Consider the following 26,011-nt stretch of genomic DNA (forward strand, 5'->3'; position numbering starts at 1 on the left):
TTGTCTAAAACCAGCTTGAATATCTGGAAGTTCACGGTTCACATATTGCTGAAGCCTGACTTGGAGAATTTTGAGCATTACTTTACTAGCATGTGAGATGAGTGAAATTGTGCAGTAGCTTGAGCATTCTTTGGCATTTCCTTTCTTTGGGATTGGAATGAAAACTTTTCCAGTCCTGTGGCCACTGCTGAGTTTTCCAAATTTGCTGACATATTGAGTGCAGCATTTTCACAGCATCATCTTTTAGGATTTGAAATAGCTCAACTGGAATTCCAGCTCAACTGGAATTCTATTACCTGCACTAGCTTTGTTCGCAGTGATACTTCCTAAGGCCCACTTGACTTCACATTCCATGACTTTACCCAACACTTAATCGTACTCTTCCTGGGATCAGGGACCTTGGCTTGTGATTCTTTGACGTCCTTCCCCACATACCAAAGTAGCATGAAGTATGTATTCCATGAACACTGGTGATGTTCAATGGCTCTATAACCAAGTGTAAAGTACTTAATTGTCTCCATCATGCAGTCTTCCTTCTGGTACCACCCCACCCCCAATATTCACATGGTGACTCCCCTTACCTTATTCCATATAGTCTGAGTGAAGCTCAGCTTTAATACCAGAGGGAACCATTTGACCTAGGCCTGACCATCAAAACACCAACATTCCCTTGGCCACAATGATTGGGTTAGGGGGACCCAATCAGACTGAGTTGGGAATTTTCTGAAAGCTAGTGGAAATTTTTCTCTAACTTGAATATGAAAAGATAATAAGAGTTGGAGCTGAGAATGAAGTTGATTTTGTAAAAGGTAGAGGGAGACTGAGAGAAACTGAGTCCTTGACAATAATATAACATTTCCAGTTATGTGAATCCCAAGAGCCCCTCACTTTTTGAGAGTCAGTGGGGAAGAGTCTGAAGAAGGGGTACCGGTCCTGGTACGTCAGCTCAATGTCATTTGCTGTGATGTCAATCTTGGCGATGGTGACTGTGGAGTGGTTTTGATACTTTCTGCCCAGTTCTTCCAACACTGGGAATAACACCATGCACTTCTGGGACCAGGGTGCATCTGGAAAAGAAGGGCCATCACTCAAGCTCACACTCATAAAGACCCTGAAAGCCACACTGCCCCGTAGACACCATCACTGTGCTCCACTAATGGTCTGCTGCCATGCAAATTGCACTCCCTGTCTCTTTTAATAGTATGTTAGGTTATCTTGGGCTTCCCTGATAGCTCAGTTGGTAAAGAAACTGCCTGCAATGCAGGAGACCCCAGTTCGATTCCTGGGTCAGGAAGATCTGCTGGAGACGGGGTAGGCTACCCACTCCAGTATTCTTGGGCTGTGGCTCAGCTGGTAAAGAATCCACCTGCAACATGGGAGACCTGGGTTTGATCCCTGGGTTGGGAAGATCCCCTGGAGAAGGGAATGGCTGCCCACTCCAGTATTCTGGCCTGGAGAATTCCATGGACTATAGAGTCAGACACAACTGAGCAACTTTCACTTTCACTTACTTCACTTAGGTTATCTTACATTTCAGCTATAGTATCTGATCATCACTACATAAACTAGAAAAAAAAAAATAATAACCTAGTCCCCTTTCCACTCAGACATTAACATGTTGGGACATTTTCTTCTATTCTCTGATTTCCCTTTAACATTTCCTTCTATCCAGCTGAAGAGGAAAACCAAACCAAGAAAAAAATATTTATGTTCTGCCAAAAAGTATGTGTATTTGTGTATGTGAGAGAGAGCACAAGAGTTTTCCAACAGTGGTTAAGCTTACAACTCAAGGTCACTTAGTGATTTAAGCAGAGGAAGTGGGATTAGCAGACAGGCTGCTTTGACTTGTGACCATTGTATCACACTCCTTTCAGTCCCATGGAGGAGAGTCCACCTAGGAAGTGAACATGAGGTTGAGCTAAGTACAACTATCCCTGGGAAAGAGACACTGGACTCCCCTCCAGATAGTTCCCTAAGCTCTGTGGACAGTCCAGACACCTGGAACTGTGGGGAGAATTGGGACCAGCTCCAACCATGGAAGGGAAACAACCTTGCCTTATTCGTTCCATTAAAGATTCTGGCTTTGTCGGAGGAGTGGCTCAAAGTCCCTGGGTATTACATTTGGATGATTATCCCTCCATTTACAGACTGAGTGCCTCTGTGATCATCTACTCTCCTGGCTGCATCCTGGCAGCTTCCCTGGAGATCAACAGGCCCTGGGTGGGAACCCAAGGGGGCCTAATGGCTATGGGCGGGAGGCTAATCTGACAACCCTGATTCCAAAAAAATGAGACCAGTTTGGTTTTTTACCAGAACCAAGTGAGCATTCTCAAGACTCCCAGTGTCAGACGAGCAAAGAAAGGCCTCCCCAGGCTCTCACTTAAAGGCAAAAGATCATGGTTATTCAGCCATGCAGACTTATAAACACCTGGCTCCGTGGATGAATGTCCATTTTAATGAGAGTTTTAAAGGCCTGCATAATGTAACCCAGTCCTTGTTTCACCCTCTAGGAAATGATGGCATCAGACCTGGATTTGAACTTTTTGTCTTGCAGTTTACTTGCTATGGGATCTGGGGTAAAGTAATTCTTCTCTCTGAGGCTAGGTTCCCTGATCTGTATCATGGGGAAATCCACTGTACCTTCCTAAGAGGCTTGGTTGGAGGAGGAATGAGAGCAGGTGTATAAACAGCAAACTCATCAGTGCTCAATAAATATCAACTCCTCCTGTTAAGTAAAAGAGGTATCTGAAGTCATTGCATTGCCACCCTTCTCTGTGTCTCAGGGTAAAAGAGAAGGTCCCTTCGCTTTGGTTTCACATGCAAATCAGAAACAATGGAGGAAGAGCAACAGTCCCTGGGTGAACACTGGAAACAGTCATAACAAGGGAAACAATGGCAATAAATAGTACCTGCCTTTTATCTGTGCTTACAACATGCCAGACACTGTTCCAGGTCTTTTACATGTATGATGTGAGTCTTCATTTTGGTTGCCCCAACTCAGGTATGTTAAATATGGGCTATCTGATGTTACTTAACTTATGCTGGTACAGCAGTTACCCGTGTAGCCACTGGATTCAGGCTGACTAGGTTCCAATCCCTTACTTACTTAAGGTCACCCACTAGCTGCCTAACTTCAGTAAAGTTTCACTTCCCTGGGACTCTGTATACTCACCTGTAAGGTGAGAGCAATAAAGTAGCTACTTTCAAAAGTAAGGTGTGAGGATTGAGTGAGCTAGTGTAGTGTGATGGTGCAGGCCTGGCGGCTCTAGCATCCAATCAGCGTTAGCCATCAGTATTACTGTTGTTACAAATAGCCACAGGCTTCGATTACGTGAAAGGTATTCCACACGCTTCAAGAATTTGATCTGGGGGGAGAGTTGCTTTGTAGCTGATAGCATCTTGAGCCAAACTATGGATATCTGAAGACCATTCTTGGCATGATGCTTTGGTAGATTTTGGAGATTTTGGTACCCAAGAATTCAGGAACCTCCACTTGAAAAAGTAACGTTAGAGCCACGGCCTCCAGAGGCCCCTGCAGAGATACTCACAGAACATCACAAACACGTCCCTTTCCTTGTCAAACACGACGACGTTGAAGTTCTTCCCAACAAGCTGCTTAACCAGCCCCTGGTCCCAATAATTTGGAATTTCTTCACTGGATAGATGTTTCTAGGAAATAAATTTGAGACATTTTAACAGCTCCAGAAATGGGTTGGCAGTTAGGGTCCCCACCACGGCTGGAAACAATAGAAAATTTTCTCTTGTTTTTATAGCAGCCTTGGGAAAGCATTTGAAATGTTAAGAAAGGTCATGAGCTAAATGTGTAACTTGGATTGTCCAGGGCATGGAGTCAGAGGGCTGAGAAGGCAGCAGAGTCCCAAACCAGGGTGGATTCCAGAATTCCAAATACATGATTCTTAGAATTCTTAGATGAGAGTGGGTTTCATATCATTAACATCTAAACTAGTCTATGTCCCTTCTCCCAAAAATATAGCTGTCCTCAATTATTCCAAGAATCAAACTAGGATCACTTATGTCACCTATAAAATATATATTATACTTTGTTTTCCGCCACCTTTTCCACATTCATCATTGTTTCCTCGCTTTCTTCAGCCACACTGGTCTATTCACTCAAAGGACTAGCCTTCTGCCCACTTCCTCATTCCCATGCGCCCTTCTCTATCAGAATTATCTCTAACTTAGATTTGTCTTTCAGAATGATCTCAGAGGAAGATTTCCCTGACTCTCCCCCAGACTAGGTCACAGCCCTGCTTTCATAAATTCTCATAATACTTGGTACTTTTCCTGTATCACTTATTTATCATTTATATTTATTTTATGGTTATGTGATTAATGTGTCCCTATCTGAGTCCTCACAAAGGACTTTTCTTCCCTTATCATTGAGTACCACTGAGTACTGGTACATCATGAGACCTCAGTCAATATTGTGAACAAATGAAAAAATGAACTCAGTTCTTGCTTCTCTTTAAAGGAGGCGATGAAAAATCTCAGAACATGTATTTTTCTTTGCAACCATTGTTTTCTGAATATCTCTTGAATTCACACCTTTCTGTCTGCACTGCTACTACTTTGGCCAGGTAGCTTTCATCTCTCATCTAGGTCACTGTTATTACAGTGTCCTCTCTTTATCTCCTCCTAATCCTCTTCACACCTTTATTCTAAAAGCAGGTTCTACTTTCACCAGGCAAATGTGGCTTCCCATTGCTTTTAGAATACCAAGTCCTTAATATTCTTACAAGTCCTTGCTGTGTGGTCTTTGCCCAACTCACCAGCCTTGTCACCTACAATAGCTTCCCTCATCCCTACCCCCACCTCTGGAAAGGACCTGAAGATTCTTTGTGAGGGGACTGGATGTGAGGGATGGGAAATGGAGAAAATGATGGAGAATTAGTAATGGGCCAGATCAGACTCGTGACATCTTATAGGTCAGATGAAAGATGCTCTTCTTTGTCCCAAGAACACAAGAGGATGTGCTGGTCCTTGAGAGGAAGACAAACACCTCCTGAGATATAACCAGAATGAGAAAAAGAGGACAGGCAGAGCTCCATCTTAGATCTGCAGATGTGGTGATAGAAAATGAGGGGACCCTGTCTGAAACCTTCTATTTTCTTAGGGATATATTAGAATACTCAGCTCAGACTGAAAGTAGGAATGAGGTTGAGGAGAAATAGACTCCAAGATTAAGAGAATGAACACATTAAGTGAAATTTCTATAAATGTCAGAACATTTCTAAGAGCCCACAGGGGGTTTGGTTTGTGACTCCATGAAGCCAGCCTGCCTCAGGGTGATGTTCTTTTTTTCCAGAATTGGCCTAGAATCTATAGGAAAGTTAAGTGGGTTCAACTGGAGTTGTGATTTTGCCTGGGAAATGCTAGGGGATGTAGAGGAGGTAGAAGGTGGAAGGGACGGAGGAGTTAAGGGAATCATCATCAGGGTGATGGACATGGAATCCAAGTTAACAAAGGAGGGCATTAAAGGGATTATGAAATAAGATCAGGAGACTGGAGCCACGAGAAAAGGGTAAGGGGTTGTAGCCATGTGGCTACTAGGGAAGGGAACTGAGGGGACAGGAAGGGTGAAATCAGGCTTTCAGAGGGGCTGCCATCTCTAGAGTATGGCCCTAAGAGCAAGTGGCTGAGAAGGCATGGACATACCATTACTGGAGAAGAGATGAGGGTTTTGGATATTGACATCTCTGTAAATAAGGACAGAATAGGGGTAGAGGGCATGTCTGCATCCTCAGAAAGTGAAAGGGAAGTGACCAGGACAGCCATGGGAGGCAGGAGCTGGTGGTCTAAAGTCTAAAGGCATGGAATCTAAAGAATTTGGAGTTTTTAAAAGCCAAGAGGAAGAGAAATGGTTTAGAAGTGGCATGGAGGACACCAGCCTTACCAACTGGTGTGTGATAATGCTGTACATAAAATAAAAATCAGCTTTCATTTGAGAAGGCTGCAGAGGAAGCAGTGTCTGTGTGGGGATGGACAGAAGTAGAGGGAGCCCTCCAAAATAAGGTGATCATACATTCCTGTTTGCCTGGAGTATCCCAGTTTATTCCTGCCATTTAAAATACTTCCAAAGAATGCTCCCATTACTCTCAAAAGTGTCCACATTTGGAAAAATAAACAATATGATCACCTAACTCAGCAGGAAGTAACTCAGAAAGGTGGTTGAGGATACAGCAAGAGCTAAATAAACAGCAGGTGGTTATGTAATGGGGCAACATAGTGTTTGTAGCCCTCTTTTTGAAGCCTCTCCTCCTTAGTCCCTAAAGTCTTTGAGGTTAAGTCCTGATTGCTCCATATATGCCACCCCATCTTCTTCCCCAAGCAAGCATCTACCCTGTGCCCAAGTAAATCTTTCACTTTAGAGTCTGAAAGAAGAATAAGAACCTACTTTGAGACAATGCCAGGCTGGGAGTGCTCATTTCAATTGGAGATTCCTATAGAGAAAATGTCTTAAAATTAAGAATAACGAATTAATGGTGGAATTATAAGGTCAGGACATATCAAACGTTGAATAGATTTGAGATGGGGAGATGTGGGTATTTCATCACAAGAAACGTAAGACTGACTTTTCCATTCAGATGCCCAAAGCCAGCAGAATGACAGAAAAAGAATTATTTTGAGGACCTCCCTGGTGGCACAGTGGATAAGATTCTGCCTGCCAATGCAGGGGGCGTGGGTTCAATCCCTAGTCAAGGAAGATTCCACATGCTTCAGGGCAACTAAGGTTGTATACCACAACTACTGAATCCAAGCTTGCCTAGAACCTATGTTGGGAAATAAGAGAAGCCAACACAATGAGAAGCCCGAGCATCACAACGAAGAGTAGCCACCACTCACTGCAACTAGAGAAAGCCTAAGCGAAGCAGTGAAGACCCAGCACAGCCAAAAAAGAATTATTTTGAGGTTCTGAATAATCATTATCCAAGGATGGGCTTACCTTAGCCTTTCTATTCAGGAAGCTCTGGCCGAAGTTCCGGAGGTTTTCGTAGGTTATTTCCTCGAAAGGCATTTTGTACCTTGCATCAGAGCTTAAGTTTAGGATTTGGATACATGGGGCATCGACCTCTCTGATCTGGAAGTATTTGAAGACACGTCTATTTCTGGGCACATCTGTATCCACAAGGATGAAAAGGATCTGCAAAATCAAATGAAACCCATGTCTGTCTGGACTGGAGTTATGGAGAGGGCGAGGGAGAGAAACTGTGGGAAGCTACGAGAGGGCACTTGTAGTGGTAGTAGTTTGAGTTGCTCAGTCATGTCTGACTCTTTGTAACCCCATGGACTGTAGCCCATCAGGTTCCTCTGTCCATGGAATTCTCCAGGAAGAGTACTGGAGTGGGTAGCCATTCCCTTCTCTGGGGGATCTTCCTGACCCAGAGATTGAATCCGAGTCTCCTGCATTGCAGGGAGATTCTTAACTGTCTGAGCCACCAGGGAAGCCCGGCAAGGCACTTAATGAAATGCAAATAGCAGCATCTATGGAGCATCTCTGTAAAGGCTCCTTTTCATCAGGTGCAGTCCTGAACACCACTGCATAGACAGGCATTAGCTGTCATCCTGGTTTCATCATCCTTGTGCAAGACATACAACTGCAGGAAGTCAGGAGATCCTAAGCTTTCTTCTCAGTTCCTTGGGCAAAACAGTAATGTCCCCTCTAGGTGCTACAGTTTTCTTATCTGTAAAGTGATAATTACAATAGTATCCACATTACAGGGTTGCTGTGAGAATGAAACAGGATACTGTATATAAAAGGCTTAGTTCAGTGACTGGGAGGTAGAAAATTGCTCACTACATGTCAACTCATTATTATTCCAAATTATTCTTCCGTCTAGGAAACTCATAACTCATTCAACCATGCATTCTACACCTATTTGTGGAGTGACTACTAGGAATTTTACCAAGTACTGGGGATACAATGTAGACAAAATTCATGCCTTCATGGAGCTCACGTTCTAGTGGAGAAGACAGGCAAGAAATGAGTAAAGAAATTAATCAACTAGATAGCAATGAGTGAGTGCCAACTGGATAATGAGACAGGGCATTGTGAGAGAGTGACTGCACAGATAGGGTGACATAGGGGCTCAATAGAAGGTCAGAAAGCATATTTGAGGAGATGACATTTGAGCTTGGACCTGAGTGATGAGTAACTAGTCAGGGGATCACTTATTTAAGCAGTGAAGACTGTCACTGAAAAGGCCTGGGTGGAGGGATGGGGAACACTTAGAGTGTTCTAGAACAGAGAGGCAGCCCAGTGTGGCTACAACACCATGAGGGATAGAGTCATGGGAGATGGTGAGAGATAAGGTCAGATCTACAGTGAGGAGCCGAGAGTTGATATGAAAGAGATGAGAAGTTTCTGAGAATAATAAGCCAGAGTGTGACATGGTGATAATTTAAAAAGGCCACTCTGGTTGTAGATAAGAAGAAAATGTGAAAGGAGACCATTTAGAGGCTCTTGAAGACTCTGGATTTGGACACTCTCAGGTCATTCATGATTCAAAATATTAAGAGTCTACTGTGTATCAGACAGTCTTCCAGGTGCTGGGGAGAGAGTGAAAAACAAAGTAGACATATTAAAACCATGTATATTTTCAGTAAACATTTGTTAGAGGAGAACAAGATAAGGGGCATGACCTGTTGGAATAATATTTATCCAACTGTATAACTTTGCCTCAAAAATGGAGCACAATCATGAATGACATTCAACAAGCTTGCTAAATGGGATAAAGGCAATCAACAACCTCAGTCTTTTGATATATGCCAAAATAAATTCCATCTAGATTAAAGAGATAAATTAAAAAATCAATCTAGAAGAATTATGGCTAAGCAATTATGCTTCCCTGTGGCTCAGTGGTAAAGAATCCACATGATGATTCAGGAGATGTGCATACAATCCCTGGGTCAGGAAGATTCCTCTAGAGAAGAAAATGGCAACCTACCCCAGTATTCTTGCTGGGAGAGCTCATGGACAGAAAAGCCTGGAGGGCTACAGTCCATGGGGTCAGAAAAGGGTCGGACATGACTTAGCAACTTGTTGTTCAGTAGCTCAGTCATGTACAAGTCTTTGCCACCCCATGGACTGCAGCACACCAGACTTCCCTGTCCTTCACCATCACCTGGAGTTTGCTCAGACTCATATCCATTTAGTCAGTCATGCCATTCAACCATCTCATCCTCTGTCATTGCCTTCTCCTCCTGCCTTCAATCATTCCCAGCATCAGGGTCTTGTCAATGGATCTATGAATCAGCTCTTTGCATCAGGTGGCCAGAGTATTGGAGCTTCAGTTTCAGCATCAGTCCTTCCAATGAATATTTAGGGTTGAGTTCCTTTAGGATTGACTGGTTGGATCTCCTTGCTGTTCAAGGGACTCTCAAGAGTCTTCTCCAGCACCACAGTTCAAAAGTATCAGTTCTTCAGTGCTCAGCCTTTTTTACTGTCCAGCTCTCACATCCATACATGACTACAGGAAAAACCATAGCTTTGACTATATGGACATTTGTCAGCAAAGTGATGTCTCTACTTTTTAATCCATTGTCTAGGTTTGTCATTGCTTTTCTTCCAAGAAGTGTCTTTTAGTTTCATGGCTGCAGTCACTATCCACAGTGATTTTGGAGCCCAGAAAATAAAGTCTGTCACTGTTTCCATTGTTTCCCCATCTATTTGCCATGAAGTGATGGGGCTGGATGCCATGATCTTAGTTTTCTGAATGTTGAGTTGTAAGCTAGCTTTTCCATTCTCCTCTTTCAACCTTCACCAAGAGGCTCTTTAATTCCTCTTCACTTTCTTCCATAAGGGTGGTGTCATCTGCGTATCTGAGGTTATTGGTATTTCTCCTGGCAATCTTGATTCCAGCTTGTGCTTCATCCAGCCTGGCATTTCTCATGATGTACTCTCTCTGCATATAAGTTAAATAAGCAGGGTGACAATATACAGCCTTGATATATCCCTTTCCCGATTTTGAACTGGTCAGTTGTTCCATGTACAGTTCTAACTGTTGCTCCTTGACCTACACACAAGTATCTCAGGAGGTAGGTCAGGTGGTCTGGTATTCCCATCTCTTTAAGAATTTTCCACTGTTTATTGATATCTACACAGTCAAAAGCTTTAGCATAGTTAATTAATCAGGAATAGATTTTTTCTGGAACTCTCTTGCTTTTTCGGGAGTTGGTGATGGACAGGGAGGCCTGGTGTGCTGTGATTCATGGGATTGCAAAGAGTCGGACATGACTGAGGGACTGAACTAAACTGAACTTGCTTTTTCTATGATCCAGAGGATGCTGGCAGTTTGATCTCTGGTATGTCTGCCTTTTCTAAATCCAGCTTGAACATCTGGCAGTTCTCGGTTCACATATTGTTGAAGCCTACCTTGAAGGATTTTGAGCATTACTTTGCTAGTATGTGAAATGAGTGCCATTATGCAACAGTTTGAACATTCTTTGGTATTGCCCTTCTTTGGGATTGGAATGAAAACTGACCTTTTCCAGTCCTGTGGCCACTGCTGAGTTTTCCAGATTTGCTGGCATGTTGAGTACAGCACTTTCATAGCATCATCTTTTAGGATTTGAAATAACTCAACTGGAATTCCATCACCTCCTCTAGCTTTGTTCACAGAGATGCTTCCTAAGGCCCACTTGACTTCGCACTCCAGCATGTCTGGCTCTAGGTGAGTGATCACACCATCGTGATTATCTGGGTCGTGAAGATCTTTTTTGTACAATTCTTCTGTGTATTCTTGCCACCTCTTCTTACTGTCTTCTGCTTCTGTTAGGTCCATACCATTTCTGTCCTTTATTGTGTCTATCTTTGCATGAAATGTTCCTTTGGTATCTATATTCTTAAAGAGATCTCTAGTCTTTCCCATTCTATTGTTTTCCTCTATTTTTTTTTTTTTTTTTGCATTGTTCACTTATGAAAGCTTTCTTCTCTCTCCTTACTATTCTCTGAAACTCTGCATTCAGAGGGGTATATTTTCTTTTTCTGCTTTGTCTTTCACTTCTCTTAGTGACTGCTGCTGCTGCTGCTAAGTCGCTTCAGTTGTGTCCGACTCTGTGCGACCCCATGGACTGCAGCCCACCAGGCTTCTCTGTCCATGGGATTCCCCAGGCAAGAACACTGGAGTGGGTTGCCATTTCCTTCTCCAATGCATGAAAGTGGAAAGTGAAAGTGAAGTTGCTCAGTCGTGTCCGACTCTTAGCGACCCCATGGACTGCAGCCTACCAGGCTCCTCCATCCATGGGATTTTCCGGGCAACAGTACTGGAGTGGGGGTGCCATTGCCTTCTCCGTCTCTTAGTGACTAAGCAACAACAAATTGACCATTATAACAAAAATAGCGGGAAAGCAATCAGATTGTAATCAATTTAATTACATCAAAAATCTAGGTTAAAATTGAATAAACCAGGAACTATTGCTTCCCAGGTTGTGCTAGGGATAAAGAACCCACCTGCCAATTCAGGAGACATAAGACGAGCAGATTGGATCCCTGGGTTGGGAAGATTCCCTGGAGAAGGAACTGGCAAGCCAGTCCAGTATTCTTGCCTGGGAAGTTCCATGGACAGAGGAGCCTGGAGGGCTGCAGTCCATGGGGTCACAATGAGTAGGACACGACTGAGCACGTACACACACACACACACACATACACACACACACACACACACACACACAGGAATGCATTTACAACAGATGTTTCTGTAATTAGAACAGCTTTCCTGGAGAATAATGATGTGGGATGTAGCATGGTCTTTAAATATGTTGGTGCATAGTGGCTTTATTATGTGTTCATTTGAGTCTTCAAAGTTTTTAATTGTTTTGTTTAAATTTCAGAATAATTTTATTACCTTACTTCTTATAAAAATAAAGAGAAAAAGGAAGTAAATAGCCTCCATAATCCAGACGGTGGTAACTACATATATATGGATATAATACTTCGGAAACACTGATGTGTTTCTAATGATAATAATAAAAGTAAGCACTGTTTATTGTACATTTGCTCATTCCTTTACATAAAGCACTTCTAATTCTTGCTCTAATTATCCGTTTTTCACTGAAAGTGACTGAGACTGAGAGATTAAACTCATCTAAGACAAAATCACTTGTAAGAGGAAGAGAATTTGCACCGAAGCCTGTTGATGCTGAATCCTAGAACCCCAGCAACTGCTGTCTGTACTGCTTCACATCTTCAGGCTTTTCACAGTCCCTGACCTCAGGTCTTGCTTTCCCCTCTCTTCCAGGCCAGATTCTAGCCACAGTGCAGTCACCCACTCTTAGCAGAGCCTGGTCCATCAAAAAAGCAGCCAAAACAATCATGTTACCGTAGTAGGCTTCTCAAAAAGATGAGGGAAGGAAAAGCAAAACTTTGGTGAGAAAGAAAGAGACACTGGGCAGGAAGAAGACTGCAAATCAGGAGGTATACAAATGAATATGCCAATTCTTCTTAGATTCATTTACAATCAGCAAAGCAGATGGATGGCATCAGGGTCTACAGGGCTTTGATTCCTATCCAAAGAACCCTAAAAAGCAATGGCAACTTCCACAAACCTTGTTTTGGAATATCTTCGATGCCAACTTGTAATGCTGCATTATTATACGAAATGACTCAGAGCTTTTGGAGACAAAGAGCAACATGTGATTCAGGATGTTCAATTCGTAAATCAGATCCCTACTCTGAAATTCAAAAGAAAACAAGTCATTTTGTGCACACAGCTACCGCAGCTACCCTCCTCCTGAGACCCTTTGCTCACTGACCTCAGTGTTGTATTCAATAACAAGATCTGTGAGTTGTTCTTTTATGAGTTTATTGAGGATTTGTTTGTTGACATTGTCATTAATAAGCTCCTGGCGGTTCACAATTCTTCCCTTGGACAATAGAAGAAAAAATTAGATGGCAGTAGCATCCATGACATAACCATTTAATAAATGTAAATAGTACGATTTTCCCCTAGGATAAAAGGGAAACACCATGGTAACAGGTGTGACATATAATCTAGATACTTAATAAATATAGACATCTGAGCAGACTAACCTGAGGGTGGAATATGGATATAGGGAAGCCATGAAAATCTCTGGTCTACAGAGCAGGGAGTATAGTTGACTGACAGCCCTATCTGCCTTGCTCTGAAATCTTGTCAATGTATTTGTGCTGATGCTGAGCAGTTTTTCACACACTGCTCCTAACCAATGAATTTTTCAAGGATACTAAGGCAAGCCCATTTCTGGAAGATGCAGGACTTCTCTTATGGAGGACTTTGATGAACTTTCTTAGGACTACACTGCAATCAAAGACTTCCACTTCACCTTCCTTCCTTCCAAGGGTCGAATCTGCATCATGGTCTGATAAGTTTCCCCACCCCCCTTTCTGTTTTCCTTCACAGGCATTTCCTCTAATTTTTGCATGACTAATCCTGCTTGATGACTGCTTCTCAGAAGGAACTGGATTAACACAGAAAATGATATAAATTATCTGTAGCACAGGATCAAAGTCTGTGGGAGAAGGAGAAAAAAGTAGCTATCTCCTTATTTCTCTCTACTCCATCTCCTTCTCTACATCTATACCAATTCCAACCTCTAATCCAAACGTATTTCCTGGGCTCCTACAATAGTTTCCTAATAGTCTTCCAACTTATCCCCCTGCTTCCCTTCAATCTGTCCCCTAAACTTCAGCCAGAGTGATGTTAAAATGCGACTCTTTCTTAAACATAAGCCTTATTGTCCTCTTGATAAAGCCTACACTCTTGTCTGGTCATAATAATAGTTTAATAATACTAATTAAACTTATGGAGAGATCAAGTTGTACCAGCCACAGTTCTAAACATGTATGTATTAACTCATTTAATCCTCATAACATCTCACTGAGCCATATACTATTATTTTGCCTATTTTACAGTTGAGAAAATTGAGGCACAGAGGAGTGAAGTGACTTGCCCAGAGTTGCTAAGCTAAGCTAAACTAAGCTAAGCTAAGACATGGAGCCAAAATTCCAGCTCAGGCAATCTGACTCTAGTGCCCATGTTCTTAACCATTAACATAAACCAAATCTCTCCTAAATGCAATGCCAAGTTTGCTGTTTCGTTTTTTATTTTGTGACTGGGTTTGTTCTGCAGAGGGCTTCCCTGGTAGCTCAGCTTGTAAAGAATCTGCCTGCAATGCAGGAGAACTGGGTTTGATCCCTGGGTTGGGAAGATCCCCTGGAGAAGGGAATGGCTACCCACTCCAGTATTCTGGCCTGGAAAATTCCATGGACTGTACAGTCCATGGGGTTGCAAACAGCTGGACACGGCTGAGTGACCTTCACTTATTCTTCAGAATTTAATGTTTTTTTGTATGGTCCAAATTTAATAGTGGTTTCTTTTCATATTCTCTATGGTTTCTGTCATGCTTCATAAAGGGACTTTTCCCCTCCCTCCAAGGTTAGAAAGCAAATTCTCCTATGGCGTCTTTTAGTCTTTCCACAGTTTTATTATATTTTTAAATCAGGGATCAAGCTGAAATTTAATTTGGTGGCAGGAATGACTTATGGATTTAGCTTTAGCTTTTTTCAAACGGCTACCCAATTCTCTCAATGCTAGTCACTGAATAACATAGTCTGCCTACTAGTCTAAAACAGCATCTTTATTAAATACTAAATTTCAGTATGCATATGGATCTACTTCTGGACTCTATGTTGTCCATTCAAAAACACAAATCAGGTTATTTTATTCTCTAGCTTGGAATCTTTCAGACTTTCATGGGCCTAAGTAAAACCAATGGCTCACAGTCTTCCCTATGAGAAGTCAACCAGCATCTGGATCATTTCATCTACTTCCTGTGTGGCCTTGAGCAAGTAACCTAACCTCTCTGAGCCGTGTCTTCAAGTAACATGGTTATTGTAAGGATTTAGCTTTGTGTAGGGAAGGAATAATGCATATTCTAGGAACCAAACTACAGAGTCTAAAGTAACACTTCAGTAGAATTCTCTGAGATGATGGATTTGCTCTGTAAATCAATGATATTAAATATAGTAGCCACTATCTACTAATAGCTAGTTTGATTGAAGAACTAACATTTTAATGTTACAGTAAATAGTCACATGTGACTAGTGGTTGCTGTATTGAACAGCTCAGATCTAGATCCCAGAGAGGGAGAGGAGGGCAGTTTGTAATAGAGGTTAGACTGTGGAAAGCCTTGTGGGTCTCATCAAAGACTCATATTTATCCTAAAAATTATAGGACACTGTTAAAGGGCTTTCAATGAGAAGAAGGAAAATAACCATCAGATTTTAATTTTGAAAAGATATCTCTTTAGAGGACAAGACAAAATGTGGTAGACCAGTTGAATGTATGTTGCACTAGGCTGTGGGATATGAATGGTCAACTTGATCTATGATGGTAGCAATAGAAAGAAGTGGATAGATTCATGGAACATTTTAAATTTAAAAATCAATGGGATTGGGCTGATGGATCGGTTAGCAGGGATGGAAAAGAGAGAGGTGTTAGAATGATGCCTAGGTGTTCTGATTTTGTTTACAGAGGAGCTGGGAGTGATGGTGACATCGCACTGTGAGAGGATCGCATTTCCCTATGATTCATGATGTTGAACATTTGTGTTGTGTTCATGTGCCATGTGTATGTCTTCTTTGACAAAAATGCCTATTTCTATTTATAACTGAGAAGATAATCAAAGAAATGTTTTTGAACTTTGCTTTTCTTCAGTGGCTGCTGGGTGGAATAAATGTTTCTGCTATTCACAAAAAGAGAGAGAGAATACTAGAAGAGGGTTTGGAAGGGAGGTCATGACTTTAGGCTTGACCATGTTGAGACGTCTGGTGATGGATTTAAAGGTCTGGAGATTAGAGGAGTCTGGCTGGAGATGGAGATTTGTAAATCATGGGTATATGGATGGACCAGAAGAAAATGCAGGGCAGAAGACTGACCCTTAATTAATGGCATTTACTGGTTAAGGAAAGGAAGAGCTCCCGATGGGAAATGGATGGAAAGGTCAGACAGACGTCTAGAGACTGGTTTCCCAGAAACCAACTAGTCAATACCACTTAGTTCACAAGTACAGAACCAGAATTTATACCCAAAGCCCATGCATGGTTCATTATTTTGAACTAGAGACCCGTCACTAGCAATAAAATTCAAGTCTTACCTTTTTGAACACTATAACACTGTCAAGGGTGACATGGTAACGCCCAATGGCATGTCTAATCGATATCACTCCAAACGTTAGTTCTGGAAAGTCTTTAATCATATCATAGAACAACTCTGCTACTTCTTCCTCCAAGTCCTATTTGGGGAGAGATGTTTGATGAGGCTTCGACAGAAAGCAAAATGCCTAGCAATTTTAAGGACAGGGTGAAAATGGTGACTAACTCAACTCTTCACCTTTCCAAGTTCTGTGGTTTTGGTAGGCTACCTAAATCCACCTTCATGGATGTTTCACACCCAGAATACTTCTATGGCTATGCTGCTGCTGCCAAGTCACATTAGTCGTGTCTGACTCTGTGCAACCCCATAGATGGCAGCCCACCATGCTCCTCTGTCCCTGGGATTCTCCAGGCAAGAATACTGGAATGGGTTTCCATTTCCTTCTCCAATGCATGAAAGTAAAAAGTGAAAGTGAAGCCGCTCAGTTGTGTCCAACGCTTCACGACCCCATGGACTGCAGCCCACCAGGCTCCTCCATCCATGGGATTTTCCAGGCAAGAGTACTTGAGTGGGTTGTCATTGCCTTCTCCTCTATGGCTATGACTAAGGTCAAAATAGGCAAATCCACAGAGATAAACAGAGAGAATTGATAAACTTGACCTTTTCCAAGTATGAGTGTGAAGTCTGAACACAGTTGTTGAGACTTTTTATTAATAACATTTAGTCCTTAAATGGACTTCCCTGGTGGCTCAGATGGTAAAGAATCTGCCTGCAAGGTGGGAGACCTGGTTTCAATCCCTGGGTTGGGAAGATCCCCTGGAGGAGGATATGGCAACCTACTCCAATATTCTTGCCTGGAGAAACCCCATGGACAGAAGAGCCTGGCAGCCTACAGTCAGTGGGGTTGCAGAGTTGGACACAACTGAGTGACTAAGCACACATGCACACACAGTCCTTAATTGCTTTCAGAAGAGGCCATTGATTTGATCACATGTAGTAACAAATATGAACTTCATATTAAGATATAACTGTAGTTTCAGCCTTCATTCTTTAGCTTGAAAGAAAACTGTGGCCCAAAACAATGTCAAAATGTAATATGGGAGAGAAAAAAGTACAAATTCTCCCCATGTATAAATATAACCCCAAAGTTCTGATTTCTGCTCAGAAAAAGGGAAGAGTCATCAAAGTTACAGGAAATGAGCAAAGATGTATAAAAAACTCATTCTCCAAAAGCAGGGGCAATTTGAAAATCATTTATTATTCATTGATGTTCTAAGTGGACCTCAAAAAGATCAGCCTGGCATGCTGCGATTCATGGGGTCGCAAAGAGTCGGATACGACTGAGCGACTGATCTGATCTGATACTATCAAAACCAGTTCAAAGTATACTAATCTCCTCTCCTTTCTCCCCATTACTATCTGCCTTTGTAGTTAGCTCCTCCTGCCATTTCAGCTTCCACTTTTTCTTTTTTATCCTTCCAGTTTTCCCAGAAAACCACTCATTGAAAAAGGAAAAATGGGCATGGAATTAACCTAAATGGAAGACCTCTCTTCACCCCATGCACCTTCCCAGACATAGGAATCCTTAGAAACTGAGAAGCCACCTCCCACCTCTTGAATGCAGTACCTGGAAGAAACCGATGATGACCAAGGGCCTGGAATTCACAAACTCTGCTATCTCATTGCTGTTAGAGAACAGAAATGCTTTCTGGCTAATTTGTCTTCTCAACCAAACAACCAAAGCAGTAGATTCAACCACTCCTGGAGAGAGAGGTACAATTAAATGGATCGCACAGAAGTTTCCTCTTGAACTGGAGCAAGGCCTATCTTCCCCAAGTTAAATGAGTAAAAACCTCTTGCCCTAGATTCCCACCCCTTGAAAGCCAAGGTCAATTTTTCCTCTCTTCCTCAACCTGAGCCCCAAGGATGTAAACTTTAATAACAACTAAACTTTACCGAACACTTTCCAAGGACCAGGCACTGTGCTGAGCATTTTGCATGTATTAAGTCTCCATAGTAGCCCTATGGGATACATATTGAGGTTTCAACTTGCTAGTGGCCACCCCACTAGTGAACCTGGGAATCAAACAGAGGAGGAAGCATGCCCAGCCGTGTTTTCTTATTCACCATTCAAAGTAAAAGGAAGATGGATTTATTTTTTTAAATATAAAAATTTAAAAGGTAAAGACCAGCAGAATTTTTCTGCACCCTTAGGAAAATTCCATTATCTCCGTGTGTCTCCCATTCGTTAGCTGAGACATGGATGTCCTCTAAGGTCATCTATCCTGACTTCCATTTCTCAGCTATCATATAGGAAATGCCAAGCATGCAGAAAGCTTCTAAAATTGAGACACATCGACCATATCTGGGAGACATAATAGTGTGCCAAAATGTACACAAGGCTACAAATGGACTGTGCTTGCTAGGATCATCGATGTTATATAATGGCAGATAATGAAAATATTTTCTGTCAAAGACTGTTATAGAATAGAATGGATCATTTAAAACGAATTTATGAGCTAGAGCAATGTTAGTTGTGAGTAGCTTTGTATGACATAAAAAAGCCTGTATTCCTTCTCTCATGATTCATTCCTTCACTCATTCATTCATTTGATAAATATGCACTGGAGTGCCGTGTTAAAGTGCTGTGTTTGGTCCTGGGGATAAAATGGTGAACAGAAATAAGACCTTGCCTCTGCTATGCACCTCTCATTCTGTTGAGGAAGATAATTGTTAAATAACTGCACAAACAAGTATGTAGTCACACCCAAAGTTAGCATTAAGAAGCAAAATTCTGTGGACCAGTAGATACATGACCTACACTGTGAAGTTGAGGAGGAAATCCTGGAGGAAATCACTTAGGAGCTGAAAACTGAAGGATACGTAAGAGTTAACAGGAAGTAGCTAGAGAAGGAAAGGCAGAGAAAACAGGTTGTGCAAAGCCCCTGTGGTAGGACAAATTGCAGCCTGGGGCTTGAGGAATGCACACAGTGTTGTTCAACTGTCTGAAAAGGACATTATTGTTAAATTGACTGGAAAGGGCACCAAGTGTCTTTACTTACCTTTCCTAAGAACATTAGGCCTTTAAAAATGTTCTAATTAAGTATGTTTACATGGAGAAATGGAGAAGGCAATGGCACCCCACTCCAGTACCCTTGCCTGGAAAATCCCATAGACGGAGGAGCCTGGTAGGCTGCAGTCCATGGGGTCGCTAAGAGTCGGACACGACTGAGTGACTTCACTTTCACTTTTCACTTTCATGCATTGGAGGAGAAAATGGCAACCCACTCCAGTGTTCTTGCCTGGAAAATCCCAGGGACAGAGGAGCCTGGTGGGCTGCCATCTATGGGGGTCGCACAGAGTCGGACACTACTGAAGCGACTTAGCAGCAGCAGCAGCAACGTGGAGAAAGGTACACAAATTATAATATACAGTTTGATGAATTTTCATAAAATGAACAAACATGTGTAAATACCACCCAGATAAATAAATAGAAAATTATCAGCCCCTTAGAAGTCCCCATGTGCCCCCTCCCAGCCTCTACCCTGCTCTCACCTAGAGGTAACTAGAAGTAACAATTACCCTAGCTTCTAACAGCTTGTTCTTGAACTGCATGTAAACAGTCATACAGTATGTGATTGAGGATCTGGCTTCATTACACATGTGAGAGTCCTCCATGTTGCATTTTCAGATTCATTCCCACTGTTGTGTGAGATTTCCATGACTTATTTATCCATTCCTTATTAATGGGCATTTGGTTTGTTTACAGTTTGGGGCTATTAAGAATTAATTCTTGGGCATGTCTCTAGGGGCACATTATATGCACTTCTGTTGGGTACATGCCCAAGACAAGAATTTCTGGTCATGGGTACACAATGTCCAGCTTCAGTAGATACAGATTAGGCCATTAAAAAAGTCACGGTGAGTCAAGCCTCTGAAGGTTCATAAGAGGATGATGTGGTGGTCTCAAGGGTCAGAGTGGGTGGGGAGGCATCATGCCATTCTCAGACCATGGTTCCACTCACAGCAGTCATCCCCACCCCTCCAACCCAGATACCAGCCTAATGTTGAGATTCTATTTTCACAGTGGTCCAAGCCATCTTTTAGGAAGAAAGAGGCACACATCATGAAAACAAACCCTTTCTCCTAAAGGCTTTGCCTGAAGAAATTATTTTTTTCTAAGTGACCTGAAAGAAATTAGCTTAGACATTCTGAAAATGTCAAAAAAGGTGAATAAAATCCCTTCAAACGAGTTTGCATATCAGGTCATCAGGACCATTGCCCTGATTTCCCTCTCCCTGTGGCCACTCTCCAGTCACACCCTTGTCTTCCAGCACACTGGCTGTGGCATCCACCAGTCCCTCCACCTAGGCTGTCCTTTCCTCTCAGCCCTCAAGTGCATCTCATCCTGCTTATTTAATCCTCAGTTTGGTCTTTTCCTACTCTCCTTTCAATCATTCTCTATATTATGACCTGTTATATTTTCCTCATTGACTCTGTTTCTGAAGTTATGAGTTTTTGCTAACTTTCTCAGTAGCTCCTGAAGGATAATAGAATATGCCACCTCAAATTCTACTACTTTGGCATATTATTTTGAATTAAAGGTACTTGAGAAATAGCCTGTGCAAAAAAGATGTTCTGATTCTTCTTTATCCCTCTGAAAGCAGGAAATAAATCTCCCATGTGGCGGTACCCTCCCAACACTAGCAGGGTCGATGACATCCTTATTACGACTCATAGGGTTTTAAGGTCAAGAAGGCTATATAAACAAACCTGGTTACTTCCTCACTAATTTTCTACCCCAAGCCCCAACCCCTTTTTTCTTGTCAATTCTTCACAACTTTATTGTTTCTTTGTCTAAAAGGTATAAAATCTGCCTGCTTTGATCACTTCTTTTTAGCCTCATATCTTTGGGACTCCTGTACATATGAAATTAATTTTTCTTTCATTAATCTCTCTTATGTCCATTTAATTATTAGACCCCTCAAAGAACCTAGAAGGGAAGAAAGGAAAAGTTTTCCTCCCCTACATCTTGTAATGTCTGGTTCATAGTAGGTGTTCAGGAAATCATGGGATGAATGAACAAGGTTAATGAGTCATTAGATAACTGTGAGGGAACTTGATCTTGAACCCTCCTCTCTGGGATGGGTGGACTCCACTTGGCCCCCTGGGCCCCATGGGACTGAGACAGCTCTGAGTCTGGTAAACAGTTTGTTTCTGAGTGTTGGGCACTGTCCCCACTATGCAGATGCCTGTCCTGTTGCTCGGCTCTGAGCCAGAGGACACAGTGACAACTGAGGTGTGAATGTCGTGCCAATAATTAACTGGGGCCGTCACTCTGCTGCATATTTCCAGGCACAAGGTGTGAATGCATCATTAATTGAGGGCCTGGAGGCAGCCTGAGTCTCCCTCCCTCAACGGAGATGGTCAAAGCCAAGTCTCCCACCATCAGTCCTTGGAGACCGGAGGAGAACCTGAACTTGACTCAACAAGAACTAAACCCAACCTGCATCTGAGGAAAATTTTCATACAAGTCACAGTGTAGGAGGCCAGTAAAGTACCATCACCTGCTTGGCTCAGGGAAGTCCTATCAAGTGGCAGAATTGGCACAAGTCATTCTTTTTAGGAAGTGATAGATCAAGGCTGCCTCAAGTTCTCACAGCTAGTGCTCATCCTAAAATCTGGGCCCTGACTCCATCCCAGTATTCCATAGTCTCTTTCCATGGTTGAGGGTCATACTGAGGAAGAAGGAGATGGTTAAGCCTAGTACAAATAACAGCTGGCTTCTTTACTCCAAGCCTGCTGCAGTGGGGACCTTCTAATACCACCCCATTCAAACACAAAAATATGCATTAAAAACCTAAGCATTCCAGGCCCTGGTCTAGGGTCAGAAAAGTAATAATTTGAGGATAATAATAACCACATTGATGCTTTAAACTGTGGTTTTTGAGAAGACTCTTGAGAGTCCATTGGACCACAAGGAGATCAAACCAGTCAATCATAAAGGAAAACAGCCCTGAATATTCATTGGAAGGACTGATGCTGAAGTTGAAGCTCCATTACTTTGGCCACCTGATGCGAAGAGCCAAGTTATTAGAAAAGACCCTGATGTGGGAAGATTGAAAGCAGGACGAGAAGGAGATGACCAAGGAGGAGATAGTTGGATGGCATCGCTGACTTAATGGACATGAGTTTGAGCAAGCTCCGGGAGTTGGTGATGGACAGGGGAGTCTGGGTGTGCTGCAGTCCGTGGGGTCACAGAATTGGACATGACTGAGTGATTGAACAATAATAATAACCACATCTGCCATTTACTTAGAGGACAGAACAATGTGCAGGAAAGATCCATCAACTATAGCCCATGGGCCAAATCTGACCAGCCATCTAATTTTATAAGTTATTTTTATTGGGACAGAGCCACATCTGTTTGTGTATGGCTCCTTTTTCAGAGCATCAGCAGAGTTAAATTGTTTCAACAGAGATTGGCCTGTAAAGCTTGAAATATTTACTTTCTGGTCCTTTAGAGAAAATGTTTGTGAATCTCACTGCTTATTAGCTGGGGAGCCTTAAGAGTTATTCCACTCTCTGCACCTCAGTTTCCCCACCTGTAAAAGCACCTCCTACCCTGTGTCATAATGTCTGAGAAGGGCCTAGAACAGTATCTGTAACACAGTAAATGCTTCAGACATGTCCACTTATCTTTCTTCCCAGGAACCCTCAGAGGTAGATATCTTTGCCCTTCACACTTTACAGATGAAGAAATCAGAATTCGATGGGAGGAAGTGGCTGCTCCTCAGGTACATAGTGAGGATTTGAAGTCACAGTGTCCACCAGTTCTGGTAGCCTTTTCAGAGATCGCAGAAAAGAAGGTGAGATTGGATTCTGTCCTGTGCTCTCAGGTGAGAGGTGAGATCTTGAGGAGGAAGGACAGTACCCACAGTACCACAGAAACAGGGCAGGCACATGACCCAGGCAATCAGGGGAGACTTCCTAGAGGAGGTGATGGTGACGCTTCCTGAAAGATGAGGAGATTTCAGGCACTGGCCCCCAGCACAAAGAGGGCTCAGACAGTCCTCTTTATGCTGCAACCCTTTTACCCTTAAGTGCAGTTGGACCTCACCTGTCCTTTCGGAAGTGAGGGTATCCCAAGAGCCTGAGTAACTCCATGAGCAGATATGTACTTTAACAAAGTAACTTCAGGCTTTTATTTTTTTCACAGCCCTCCCCTAAACCAACACATCACAAAGGACTCCTCGCTTAGGTCAGTGTGTAGCCACTGAGGGTATCACTCAGCACACAGGAAGCAGCAGTTTTTATCCTTTCTCTCACTCCTATCCTCTCTCCTCATCTCTTTCTCTTCTTACTCCCTCACACACTACCCTCCTACAAACCAGCTAGGAGGAGGCTCCAAGTCTTTTATGCAATCTGCCCTGAGGCAGGCTCTTCTGCAAGTCTGGCCTGTGTATCTCATACTCTCTTTGTGTCCCTTCTGAGAGCTTCAAGGCAGCCTGCAGCTCCTGCACATGGTGGCCCTCTCCACTCTACCCCTTTGGTTCTTGCAACCACTCTTGAATAGGATTTTTGCAAACATGCTAAATGCTGCTGCTGCTGCTGCTAAGTCCCTTCAGTCCTGTCCAACTCTGTGCGACCCCATAGACGGAAGCCCACCAGGTTCCCCCGTCCCTGGGATTCTCCAGGTAAGAACACTGGAGTGGGTTGCCATTTCCTTCTCCAATGCATGAAAGTGAAAAGTGAAAGTGAAGTCGCTCAGTCGTGTCCGACTCTTAGCGACCCCATGGAATGCAGCCTACCAGGCTCCGCCTTCCATGGGATTTTCCAGGCAAGAGTACTGGAGTGGGGTGCCATTGCCTTCTCCTGCTAAATGCTGAGCCCTGCTAAAAGACAGGCTCAGTTTTCTGTGATTGAATCATTCAACATACACAATGGGGACATTCTACTAATAAAGGAAGGGTTGTGTTGAGCATTTCTGTGTTCATCAGTTTTATGCCATCCATCTATCTATTCATCTACACGTTCAGATCAGTTCAGTCGCTCAGTCGTGTCCAACTCCTTGCAACCCCATGAACCACAGCACACCAGGCCTCCCTGTCCAACATCAACTCCTGGAATCTACCCAAACTCATGTCCACTGAGTCAGTGATGCCATCCAACCATCTCATCCTCTGTCGTCCCCTTCTCCTCCTGCCTGCAATCTTTCCCAACATCAGGGTCCTTTACAATGAGTCAACTCTTCACATCAGTGGCCAAAGTATTGGAGCTTCAGCTTCAACATCACTCCTTCCAGTGAACACCCAGGACCGATTTCTCTTAGGATGGATTGGTTGGATATCCTTGCAGTCTAAGGGACTCTCAAGAGTCTTCTCCAACACCACAGTTCAAAAGCATCAATTCTTCTGTGCTCAGTCCTCTTTATAGTCCAACTCTCACATCCATACATGACCACTGGAAAAACCATAGCCTTGACTAGATGGATCTTTGTTGACAAAGTAATGTCTCTGCTTTTTAATATGCTGTCTAGTTTGGTCATAACTTTCCTTCCAAGGAGTAAGGGTCTTTTAATTTCATGACTGCAGTCACCATCTGCAGTGATTTTGGAGCCCCAAAAAATAAAGTCAGCCACTGTTTCTACACATTGTGCATACATTTTTGCATCCATATATTTCAGTTCAGTTCAGTTGGTGAGTCATGTCCTAATCTTTGAGACCCCATGAATTGCACTACACCAGGCTTCCCCATCTGTCACCATTTCCTGGAGCTTGCTCAAACTCATGTCCATCAAGTCAGTCATGCCATCCAACCATTTCATCCTCTGTCATCCCCTTCTCCTTCTACTTTCAATCTTTCCCAGCATCAGGATCTTTTCTAATGAATCAATTCTTCGCATCAGATGGCCAAAGTATTGGAGGTTCAGCTTCAGCATCAGTCTTTCCAGTGAATATTCAGGACTGATTTCCTGTAGGATTGACTGGTTGGATCTCCTTGCAGTCCAAGAGACTCTCAAGAGTCTTCTCCAACACCACAGTTCAAAAGCATCAATTCTTCGGCACTCCCAGCTTTCCTTATAGTCCAACTCTCACATCCATACATGACTACTGGAAAAACCATAGCTTTGACTAGACTGACCTTTGTTCGTAAAGTAACACCTCTGTTATCTAAGATGTTGTCTAGGTTAATCACAGCTTTTCTTCCAAGGAGCAAGTCTCTTTTAATTTCACAGCTGCAGTCACTATCTGCAGTGATTTTGGAGCCCAACAAAATAAAGTCTGTCACTATTTCCATTGTTTCCCCATCTATTTGCCATGAAGTGATGGGACTGGATGCCATGATCTTAGTTTGTTGAATGTTGAGTTTTAAGCCAACTTTTTCACTCTCTTCTTTCGCTTTCATCAAGAAGCTCTTTAGTTCTTCTTCGCTTTCTGCCATTATGGTGGTATCATCTGTGTATCTGAGGTTATTGATATTTCTCCTGGCAATATTGATTCCAGCTTGTGCTTCATCCAGCCTGACATTTCACATGATGTACTCTGCTGGGAGAAATATCAATAACCTCAGATATGCAGACGACACCACCCTTATGGCAGAAAGTGAAGAGGAACTAAAAAGCCTCTTGATGAAAGTGAAAGTGGAGAGTGAAGAAGTTGGCTTAAAGCTCAACATTCAGAAAACGAAGATCATGGCATCTGGTCCCATCACTTCATGGGAAATAGATGAGGAAACAGTGGAAACAGTGTCAGACTTTATTTTTTTGGGCTCCAAAATCACTGCAGATGGTGACTGCAGCCATGAAATGAAAAGACACTTACTCCTTGGAAGGAACGTTATGACCAACCTAGATAGCA

General features: G+C 42.7%; 1 protein-coding gene across 1 annotated transcript in view; it reads right to left on the reverse strand.

Annotated features, from left to right (window-relative positions):
* PDILT (protein disulfide isomerase-like, testis expressed) overlaps window positions 1–26,011 on the reverse strand; it is a 45,547-nt gene that overhangs the window by 4,461 nt on the left and 15,075 nt on the right. The window contains exons 3-9 of the mRNA XM_010837135.1: window positions 17,779–17,912; window positions 16,153–16,290; window positions 12,772–12,882; window positions 12,565–12,690; window positions 6,965–7,162; window positions 3,549–3,669; window positions 889–1,067 (exon numbers count right to left, since the gene is read on the reverse strand). Of these exons, the coding sequence (XP_010835437.1) occupies window positions 889–1,067; window positions 3,549–3,669; window positions 6,965–7,162; window positions 12,565–12,690; window positions 12,772–12,882; window positions 16,153–16,290; window positions 17,779–17,912 (1,007 nt within the window). The remainder of the gene's footprint in view (window positions 1–888; window positions 1,068–3,548; window positions 3,670–6,964; window positions 7,163–12,564; window positions 12,691–12,771; window positions 12,883–16,152; window positions 16,291–17,778; window positions 17,913–26,011) is intronic.

The sequence above is a fragment of the Bison bison genome, unplaced genomic scaffold, assembly GCF_000754665.1.
Source record: "Bison bison bison isolate TAMUID 2011002044 unplaced genomic scaffold, Bison_UMD1.0 scf7180017864072, whole genome shotgun sequence".
NCBI lineage: Eukaryota > Metazoa > Chordata > Mammalia > Artiodactyla > Bovidae > Bison > Bison bison.